Here is a 12,047-nt window from a genome sequence, read left to right as displayed (position 1 = left end):
GCATCTGCCCATATTCCCATCCATCACCCAATCTAATCATTAACTCATCTGCCCATATGTCCATCACCCAATCTAATCATCAACGCATCTACCGATATACCCTTCACCCAATCTAATCATTAACTCATCTGCCCATATACCCATCACCCAATCTAATCATTAACTCAACTGCCCAAATACCCATCACCCAATCTAATCATTAACTCATCTGCCCATATACCCATCACCCAATCTAATCATCAACGCATCTGCCCATATACCCTTCACCCATTCTAATCATTAACTCATCTGCCCATATACCCATCACCCAATCTAATCATTAACTCATCTGCCCATATACCCATCACCCAATCTAATCATCAACGCATCTGCCCATATGCCCATCACCCAATCTAATCATCAACTCATCTGCCCATATACCCTTCACCGAATCTAATCATTAACTCATCTGCCCATATACGTATACCCATCACCCAATCTAATCATTAACTCATCTGCCCATATACCCATCACCCAATCTAATCATCAACGCATCTGCCCATATGCCCATCACCCAATCTAATCATCAACGCATCTGCCCATATCCCCATCACCCAATCTAATCATCAACACATCTGCCCATATACCCATCCATCACCAAATCTAATCATGATTTCGTCTGCCCATATGCCCATCACCCAATCTAATCAACAACTCATCTGCCCATATACCCATCACCCAATCTAATCATTAACTCATCTTCCCATATACCCATCACCCAATCTAATCATTAAATCATCTGCCCATATACCCATCACCGAATCTAATCATCAACTCATCTGCCCATATACCCATCCATCACCCAGTCGTATGATCAACTCGTCTGCCGATATGCCCATCACCCAATCTAATCAACAACTCATCTGCCCATTTACCCATCACCAAATCTAATCATCAACTCATCTGCCCATGTTCCCATCACCCAATCTAATCATCAAATCATCTGCCCATATACCCATCACCCAATCTAATCATTAACTCATCTGCCCATATCCCCATCACCCAATCTAATCATCAACGCATCTGCCCATATACCCAATCTAATCATCAACGCATCTGCCCATATACCCATTACCCAATCTAATCATTAACTCATCTGCCCATATACCCATCCATCACCCAATCTAATCATGATTTCGTCTGCCCATATACCCATCACCCAATCTAATCATTAACTCATCTGCCCATATGCCCATCACCCAATCTAATCATCCACCATTGCCCATATACCCATCCATCACCCAATCATCAACTCATCTGCCCATCACCCAATCTAATCATCAACTCATCTGCCCATCACACAATCTAATCATCACCCATCTGCCCATATACCTATCACCCAATCTAATCATCAACTTATCTGACCATATACCCATCACCCAATCTAATCATCACCTCATCTGACCATATACCCATCACCCAATCTAATCATCAACGCATCTGACCATATGCCAATAAACCAATCTAATCATCAACTCATCTGCCCATATACCCATCACCCAATATAATCACCAACCCATCTACCCACCAGCCCGCCACAAATCCACAAATTCATCTAGCTACCACCTCATCCATTTACCCGTATTTAACCATCTAACTAATAACCGATCAAAAACCCATCTGTCCACCGCCGCCCCACAACCGGTCAATCCATCTGGGGGCCACGAATGTCACCACAAGTCTTCCCTACATTATATTTACATTATAGCTAAAATGGATAGAATCATCATTTAACCGCCCGCATATTATCACAGATGAGCGGGCAACTTGATAATGTCATCATATTGCTTGACGACGGGCCATTGTCACACCCGTTGTTAGGTGACGTCATGGGATGGGGTTAGTTGACGTGGGTCTTAGCAGTTAATGGAAGACCTCAGGCTTCTGCAAATTATAATGCCCTGAAAAATAGCGTTACCTTTATATTGTTTAGATTCTTCAGCAGATTCCAAGTCTAATGGTATCAACATCGGACTCCCGATAGGCTGTGTGGTGTTCATCCTTGGTTTCCTGGTGTCACACTACATCTGCTACAGGAAGGGGCTTGCTGCAGGAAGGTTAGTAATACCTGATCGTCCATGGACACGTTCATGTAAGTGACGATATATTGATGCATACTGCAAAACAAACCTTGGGTATTCCAAATAAGAATAGTCCCGAAGCAACCTTGCGTGGATTGATGCTCATACCAGTTATTGAATTGTCTGGACCAGACAGTTGTATTAACAGGCCACCGTCATATAGTTAGAATATTGCTGAGTGCGGCGTAAATCAACACACACGACCTCTCTCTGGGTTTGTTTAACAGAAAACACGTACTGCTCTTTCTCTGTTTTCTTAGGGAGAAACCGGCAGATGACGCGGAACAGCCTCCTTCTGTGGAGTACCAGGCGTGGCACAAGTACTGTGACATAGAAGAGGAGGGCATGGACGTCGGCCGGCAGATTCAAAATGGCTGCCAAGAAAACTATGAAGAAGTGCGAGATCTTGGCATGCCGGTGATAGCTGGTGTCCTTCCAGCGGCGCCGGCCATTGTACACAGAGGTGATGACACGTCATCAGAGATTTCATCCTCATCCACTTCCCGATCCTGCGACCCCGAGATACAAAATGGTAACCCTGAAGAAGACCTAGATCTTGGCATGCCGGTGATAGTTGACGTCTTCCCAGCGGCCCCGGCCATTGTACACAGAGGTGATGACACGTCATCAGAAAGTATAACATCGTCCACTTCCCGGTCCTACACCCATCTGATCCCTGACGTAGTCCCCGGAGACCCGAGAACAGGTGACACTTATCTGTCTCCAGTGGAAGACGTCGTCCCACCATCGGAATTGTGATATCTTATTTCATAATATAACTCTTCCTTCGGAGTAACAGCGTAATAACATTTAATGTCTTCCATGATAGGATCATTCTTCGCTTTGTTGTGATGTCAAACCCATGTTACGTGGACAAACATACTGAGCAAATAAACACAATGTAGTTATCACATATATGTTTGTTTGTTTGTTATTCATGCCGCACTCAGCAATATTCTAGCTATATGACGGCCATATGTAAATAATAGAGTTATTGACATCTTAAGTGCACCTATCTGCGCAATAAGGATACAATGTCATGCGTCAACCAAGTCAGCGAGCCTGACCACCCGATCCCGCTAGTCACTCCTCACGACAAGCATGGGTTGCTGAAGACCAATTCTAACCAAGATCTTTGCCGGGTCAAAACACATAGGTACATTGGGATGGTTTAAGTATTTTCAAAGTGGATATTATTTAACCTCTACGACGCATTGTTGAGGATGAAAGACGTACACAGAAATAAAACACTTATAAAGACGTCTGTGTAACGCCCTGGACTAACACGGCGTAGTCACTGCTTTCAGTGTCAGTTGTTGAAGCACATGTTAATTAAACCGCCAGTATAACGAGGGAGATTTATGTACATAAAATAGCACAAGAGACAACATCCGTGTTCACTTTCATAACCGTTAAATATTGCAGTTTAGAATAATCATCAACAACCACATTGGATGACCATCCAACTTTTTGAGTGAGTGAGTGAGTGAGTGAGTGAGTGAGTGAGTGAGTGAGTGAGTGAGTGTAAATAATCATTTCAGATCAGACCAGTTACTGGGTGCATGAGCAATAACTTCCTCCACTGGGACACGTTGTCACAATCAGTCGACGCATCTTACCACTACATCATATTCAGTAGGTTGTCATAAACATTGGCTGTATCATTTAACATTATTGTCATTATTGTATTTGTCAAAATACAGTTTTGATCCAGTGAATGAATATTAATGTTGATTTGTTATTACCGTCTTGACTGAGAGAAATCGAAACTAAACACTTTTCAAATAAATTACACACATCAGAGCGGCTGTCAAAGCTCATTTCTCGACTATTTTCCGCAAATAAACTGAGAGGTTCACAACGCTGCCGGTTTCAGATATCAAACGTACAACAGATTCAGGGCGATATCGACACTCACTATTAATCGTGCGTGGAATGCCACCAACTTGACATTCTGCGCTGGGGGGATCACGCCGCTGTTTCAGACAGATCCCTGAAGATACCAGCATTGCTTAATTAGCGTGAGTGCAGCTCAATGCTCAATCAACATGACGTATATCTACGCAGGTTCGGACGCACCCACCAACTCGTTTATGAACGATCTAACCATAAACACATCTAGCCACCAACTCATCTATTCACCATCGCATCTAGCCACCAACTAATCTCCCCATCTTTCAATCAACAATCCAAACTATCTATCCACCAATACATCTACAACAACCCAACTCAGCCCCAAAACCCATCTACCCACCAACTCATCTATTCACCATCGCATCTATCCATCAACCCACCTAACCACCAACCCATTTATTCACTAACTCATCTACCCACCAACCCACCAACCCATCTATCCACAAACTCATCTACCCACCAACCCACCAACCCATCTATCCACAAACCCATCTTTTCATCGACCCACCAATCCATCTACCCGCCAACCCACCTACCGACCATCACCTCTGCCCACAACCCATCTATCAATCCACCCATCTATCCAACAATCCATCCACCCATCAACCCATCTACCCACCAACCCATCTAACCAGCAACATATCTAACCACCAACCAATCCACACACCAAACCCCTCTACCCACAAACCCATCTACCCACCAAACCCCTCTACCCACAACCCCTCTACCAACCAACCCATCTTACCACCAACCAGCAAACCACAACTCATCTACCCACCAACTCATCTACCAACCAACCCATCTACCCACCAACCCATCTACCCACCAACCCATCTATCCACAACCCATCTACCGACCAACCAATCTAACCAGCAACATATCTAACCATCAACCAATCCACCCACCAAACCCATCTACCCACCAACCGCTCTACCCATCAACCCATCTACCCACTAACCCATCTACCCACCAACACATCTATCCACCAACCCCTCTACCAACCAACCACTTTACCACACAAACCCATCTATCCACCAACCCATCTGACTACTCAACGTCTACCCACAAACAGCCATCCTTGAACCCTTCTTACCACAACCATCTATTCACCAAAATGTCTGTCACCCACATCACCTCACCATCAATCCATTTAAACCCTTTAACCCATTATAAACATAATTTATCAAACCCATCTAACCACCAACCCCTCTAACCACCAAACCCTTTACCCACCAACCCATCTAACCAACAAACCCATCTACCCACCAACCCCTCTACCAACCAACCCATCTAACCACCAACCAGCAAACCACAACTAATCTACCCATCAACCCATCTAACCACCAACCCATCAACCCACCAACCCCTCTACCCACCAACCCATCTATACACAACCCATCTACCCACCAACCCCTCTACCTATCTACCCATCTACCCACTAACCCATCTACCCACCAACCCATCTATCCACCAACACCTCTACCCATCAACCACTCTACACACCAACCAGTCTATCCACCAACCCATCTTTCCACCCACCAACCCATTTAACCACCAACCCCTCTACCCACCAACCCATCTATACCCAACCCCTCTACCAACCAGCCCATCTACCCACCAACCCAGCAAACAACAACCCCTCTACCCACCAACCCATCTACCCACCAACCCCTCATCCCACCAACCCATCTACCCACCAACGCATCTACCCACCAACCCATCTAACCACCAACCCCTCTAACCACCAACCCCTCTACCCACCAACCCCTCCACCCACCAACCCCTCTACCCACCAACCCCTCCACCCACCAACCCCTCTACCCACCAACCCATCTAACCACCAACCCCTCCACCCACCAACGCATCTACCCACCAACCCCTCTACCCACCAACCCACCAACCCCTCTACCCACCAACCCCTCCACCCACCAACCCCTCTACCCACCAACCCATCTAACCACCAACCCATCCACCCACCAACCCCTCTACCCACCAACCCCTCCACCCACCAACCCCTCTACCCACCAACCCATCTAACCACCAACCCCTCCACCCACCAACGCATCTACCCACCAACCCATCTAACCACCAACCCCTCTACCCACCAACCCATCTACCAACCAACCCTTCTACCCACCAACCCATCTACCCACCAACCCATCTACCCACCAACCCATCTAACCACCAACCCCTCAACCCACCAACCAATCTAACCACCAACCCATCTACCAACCAACCCTTCTACCCACCAACCCATCTACCCACCAACCCATCTACCCATCAACCCATCTACCAACCAACCCTTCTACCCACCAACCCATCTACCCACCAACCCATCTATCCACCAATCCCTCTACCAACCAACCCTTCTACCCACCAACCCCTCAACCCACCAACCAATCTAACCACCAACCCATCTATCCACCAACCCATCTACCAACCAACCCATCTACCCACCAACCCATCTACCCACCAACCCATCTACCAACCAACCCTTCTACCCACCAACCCATCTACCCACCAACCCATCTACCCACCAACCAATCTACCAACCAACCCATCTACCCACGAACCCATCTACCAACCAACCCCTCTACCCACCAACCCCTCTACCCACCAACCCATCTACCCACCAACCCCTCTACCCACCAACCCCTCTACCGACCTACCACTCTACCGACCAACCCATCTACCAACCAACACATCTGTTGCAGCCCTGTTGCTGTGATTCTTCAGCAGATTCTTATGGTGTCAACATCGGACTCCCGACCGGCTGTGAGGTGTTCTTCCTTAGTGTCCTGGTGTCACACTACATCTGTTTCAGGAAGGGTATTGCTGCAAGGCGGTTGGCATAATATAACTGGTATTTTTAAAAATTAAATATAAAGATATTTTGTGTGAACAAGTGAGGTACTTCTATGGATATACAACTTCTTATTACGGTCGAGGCGACGGTTCGGTGTAGACACAAACATTGTTATCTAGCAGGTGATCACCACTTGTCTGCTGTGAGTTGCTCGTAACAAGGGAGATAACCCGCCTAGACCACACACATCGCATTACAAACTTCGTGTATTTGGGTATTCAGGTGATCATTTGCAGGTTCGAGTCAACCACCAAACCTAATTGTTGCATTTCGATCTGCTCGCTACCATATACTGATCCTAAAAGGGGCGGTGGGGTAGTCTTGTGCTGGAGTATTGTTGAAAGCGGCGTAAAACCATACGTTGTTCACATCGCTTTTTATTCGTTTTGTTTAGCAGTAATGCAGGCACTCTTGCTCTTTCGTCGGGGCGGACGGGTAGCCTAGTGGTTAAAGCGTTCGCTCGTCACGCCGAAGACCCGGGTTCGATTCCCGACATTGGTACAATGTGTGAAGCCCATTTCTGTCCCCCGCCGTGATATTGCTGGAATATTGCTAAAACCACACTCACTCACTCACTCTTTTTTGTCACAGGGATAACCTAACAGATGACGCGGAACAGCCTCCTTCTGTGGAGTACCAGGCGTGGCACAAGTACTATGACATAGAAGAGGAGGACATGGACGTCGGCCGGCAGATACAAAATGGCTGCCAAGAAAACTATGAAGAAGTGCGAGATCTCGCCAGCGCGGCCATTGTACACAGACGTGATGAGACGTCATCTCTTAGCTCAGTACAACGTCGTCCACTTCCCGATCCTACACCCACCTGTTGTTCCCTGACGTAGTCACTGAAGACTCGAGAACAGATGACACTTATCTATCTCCAGTGGAAGACCTCGTCCCACCATCAGAGTTGTGATGTCTCATATACTGTCAATATGGACCTTTGTTCAGAGCCCGTGGTCCTGCTATCAGATTTTGTTTTCAAAGTAGCCCTTTGTTCAGCGCTTTAACATAATATATACTGAACAACAAAAGTTCCTGTGACATTGAATAAGATTTAATGCAAAGTTTTGTTTTTTACCAAATCTGAAACAATTTCGGTTTGCAACAGATAAAAGAATCCTGTAAGTGTTCAAATAGTTTAATTTATACTGATTAATACTGATTTTGGAAAAAAAACATGAACATGCCAAAATGACTATTTACAAATCAATAGCGTGTGTGTCCACCTCTGGTTGCGATGCAAGCAACACATCTTCGTCTCATGGAATGGACCAGGCGTCCTGTGGGATATCTGTCCATATCTGCTGGAGCATGTTTTGAAGTTCCTGGAGTGTCGAAGACGCCGATCAATCTCACCCCGCATGGTGAGAGATCAGGGGAGCAAGCCGGCCAGGGGATGACATTCACGTTGTTTTTGTTGAAGAGAATCTTGAACAAGTCGAGGAATATGAGGCCGGGCATTGTCATGTTGAACTTTACTTGTTTAAAAATTATGCTAAAATATTGGTGTCACGGGAACTTTTGTTGTTGAGTATATTTGTCGAAGGCCAGGGATGCTCCTTGCAGTCACTGTTGCTGGCTGGAATCGATTTCGTAGGTGTGTTATTCGAATCCAGTTTTCTTGTCAATTATTGGTTACCAGTGGCCTGCCATTCCGAGGATGTTGTCGGATTGCATTCGTCTGTTGCCATAAACATCAAATTGTGTCTCTGTGGACGTTAAATTGTCTTGCAACATCACGATGAATCGATCCTGCTTCAAGCATACCAATGGCTCGCAGTTTCGGACAGGCGTCGTATTTGGTAATGTTGAATAATTGCGTAATTGTGTTGTTTTTCTGGGTGGTTGTTGTCAGCACGATGCTAAACAATGCATATGGAATCCTGTTAACGCACATGTTCTTATACCCATTCTTTGGTAGTGAAATGCATGGGGCTTGCATAAAAGTCAACTTTTGCATAGAATGCATACTTTTCTGTAGCAGTTGCGCTTTTTGTGACTTGATTCCATACAAGTACAACAATATTTAAAACCAAACTTTACTTGTTTGAAAAATACACTAAAATATTGGTGACACGGTAACCATGGAGTGCTACAAAGAGCGATGTTTTATTGCACCGGATCTCCAACGTGCAAACGTCAGGGATAAAGAGGTGGTATACCCCAGTAAGAACAACACGAATAGCTGCATATGTCTATCAAATAAAATGCCAGGCTAGTTCGGCCAATGACATGAAATTGAAGACATATAGAATTCGGAGGTCAAAAGTGATTGAGTGAGTGAGTTGTGTTTAACGCCGCTTTTAACAGTATTCCAGTTATATCGCGGAGTTTCAGCTTAATGTGGGAGGAAAGCCCGAAGTGATGCCGGTCTCAGACGTTTACCACTTCGGTGAAACCCACGAGCACGGGTATGGTGCTTACAAACCTAGAAACATAGTCGGGGTGAACCGGGATTCGAACCCACAATCATAAGTTTCTGACGTGTCCAAGGGACGCAACTCTGCACAGCGAATCGCGGCGCCTTAGATGATATCATTGAATTTTCATACCCAATATTTACATCAATCGAAATATTCCAATATGAGCGTGTTTCATACAAGGGCATGGCGTGACTAGCCGATTGATAGAATCGGGCCCATTCTACCACCCGGCGAAGTAAGGGTCAAAGTGGTGTGTTGGACAAAATCAAATTGACAAACAAACAACACAATTTAGCTGGGGGAAGAGTATTCCTCGTCAAGACAGTCATCACTTGTTTGTAAATAATGGTCGGACGGTTGTGCGTCAGCACGGAGGAGAGCTCTGGTGGCAGAGAGGATAGAGAACTTCACGAATGGGCTATCGCTGCGAGGATCTTGTTCAGTAATGGGAGGTAGTTTTACCCATCATCAAAATATGTACATTTATCATTTACAACATGTACGATGGCGGCAAGTAAAGAGACGACATGTTCTCGTACTGGTCCGGACTAATGCCGATTTTATAGTGCTAGCCCACTGAGATACCATGCCACAGTTTAACATGAATACCCCGCTTAGACATAGTATACTGACTCCGAGCCGACCAGTCCTTGGTTTAGCCCCTTAATGCCGAGTGCCAGACAGGGTAACATCAAGTACCTTCTTCTAACTTAGTATGGATCGAACCCCTGACCTTTCACTCTTCGGGCGGACGCTCTACCACTAGACCAGGGTGATGGTCACACGGTTACTAGTAATGCTCTTATGGACTAACATATAGTGCATGTCCGTTCTTATAATCTTTCTATCCCTATTTCGATACCTCGAAGGATGCAAGTACACACAATGTGTATGTGTGGCCTCACGGTTACATCCAACAACCAGCTGTGAGATGAGGGGAGAGTATTTATACTAGACATTCCCTGCAGTAACACCTTTTGTAATTGTGTTACAACAAATAGATTTGAATACTATTATTAGATGAGCAATGTCTACCTCAATGCCAGCCACAGTGACAGTTCGTCGTAGTACATTTGGTTATTAGTTTTTTAATTTGAAGTAAACACGATGTACGGCTTTTCCACTTGAAGAAAGGCCGGTCACATGGCCGCGAAGCTGGCGTTCATAAGCGTACTGACACAATTTGACGTTCATACGTTTTACACAAGACTGTATTTTTAAAATTACGTAAACTCTGACGGACGTCCCCCACATCCCTGGGAATTCCCTTGCACAAATGCATACAAAAGCTTTGTTTCTGATCATTTAGACCCTTTATTCTTGAACTTGATCATGCGACGTTTGATACGAGTGAACGTTAACGTGCCATAGGAATGTTGCGGGTGGACACAAGTCTGAATATTGTTGCCCAAACGCGGCATGGTTCTCAATCTGTCATGAGCAGACTGTGGGCCCCATACCAACAAATACATAACGTCGATGATAGACGCCGCTCTGGGCGACCAAGGGCAACAGCTCCAGCTAAGGATAGATTCGTCAGAACGATGGTATTAAGAAATCGGTTGCAAACTGCCACTCAGATAAGGACAGGTTGCAACAGGCAACTCGTGTAAAAGGACATGCCTAGACGGTGCGAAATGGTCTGCACAGATGGCATTTGCGTATCTGTGGTGTAGGAAACGTCAGCATTGTGATAATCGACGATGTCATGTTTTCTGACGAATCGAGGTTCACCCTCGACTTCCGTGACCAACGGAATCGAGTTTAGCGACGTCAACATGAGCGTTTTATGGACGTTAACGTTGTACAGTATGGTCAGTTTGGGGGTAGCTCCATAATGGTAGGGGGTGGTATCATAATGACTGGCCGACCTGCGCTACACATTGTCCATGACAGAGTCACAGGTCAATGGTATCGGGACAACATAATTGCACCACACGTGGTGCCATTTGCACAACTTGTTGGACAACGTTTCATCTTGCAAGATGATAATGCACATGCTCTTCGTGCAAGGATTGTGACCCAATTCCTCCCAACAGCAAAACATCCATGTCATGCCATGGCCAGCAGTCCTGACCTTTGCGCCACTGAACACATCTGGGACGTCATTAGCAGACGTGTACGTCAACGACAAAACCCACCTTCCACACACAATGAACTCGGTGATGCTCTCACTGTTGAGTGGAACAACATGAGTCAAGCTCACATTGGTCGACTCCTCAGAAGCATGCCTCGAAGAATTCGTGCATGTCTTTCTGGCAGAGGTGGTTTACCCAAAAGTATTGACGTTGGCTGCAAAATGCAAATTTCAAAATTGATCCCCCCGCAAACCTCTTTAGTGTGCCACCATTTCATCACACCAACCATTAACACCCATTAGATCTGATTGCCTACTCCCATGCAGATATTATAATATTATTTCCATTTGCCAATACCATATAGATCAGAAGATTTGTCTTCATGTTTCCCATTATCCCAACTTTTTAAATATATCCATACTCGGATGCAGGACATCTAATTAATTTTATATCCAATGGTATGCTTATTACTCATATACAAACAAAGATTGCTACTCGCAGTTAAATCATGGTGCCATTTTTGGATAAAATTATCACGTAAATATTTCTTGTATAATCTACTTAAAAAAGGTATTCTAGTTCCAAGGATACGTATTCAAATCAGTTTTGAAACATGACATCAACATCACACATCCAATTTG

At 45.4% G+C, this 12,047-nt stretch overlaps 2 protein-coding genes across 2 annotated transcripts in view; both read left to right on the top strand.

Moving 5' to 3' along the window:
• Positions 1 to 3,011, top strand: part of LOC125372535 — a 48,947-nt gene extending 45,936 nt beyond the window's left edge. The window contains exons 8-9 of the mRNA XM_048382870.1: positions 1,973 to 2,096; positions 2,381 to 3,011. Of these exons, the coding sequence (XP_048238827.1) occupies positions 1,973 to 2,096; positions 2,381 to 2,879 (623 nt within the window). The 3' untranslated portion in view covers positions 2,880 to 3,011. The remainder of the gene's footprint in view (positions 1 to 1,972; positions 2,097 to 2,380) is intronic.
• A 1,157-nt stretch (positions 3,012 to 4,168) lies between these two features.
• The window catches only part of LOC125372534, a 37,170-nt gene continuing 29,291 nt past the window's right edge, over positions 4,169 to 12,047 (top strand). The window contains exons 1-3 of the mRNA XM_048382869.1: positions 4,169 to 4,187; positions 6,774 to 6,879; positions 7,492 to 7,664. Of these exons, the coding sequence (XP_048238826.1) occupies positions 4,169 to 4,187; positions 6,774 to 6,879; positions 7,492 to 7,664 (298 nt within the window). The remainder of the gene's footprint in view (positions 4,188 to 6,773; positions 6,880 to 7,491; positions 7,665 to 12,047) is intronic.

Source organism: Haliotis rufescens, unplaced genomic scaffold, assembly GCF_023055435.1.
Source record: "Haliotis rufescens isolate VD_foot unplaced genomic scaffold, xgHalRufe1.0.p SCAF_42, whole genome shotgun sequence".
In the NCBI taxonomy this organism is placed as follows: domain Eukaryota; kingdom Metazoa; phylum Mollusca; class Gastropoda; order Lepetellida; family Haliotidae; genus Haliotis; species Haliotis rufescens.
Note: the sequence above shows the minus strand (reverse complement) of the source record. Positions and strands in the feature narration are given on the sequence as shown.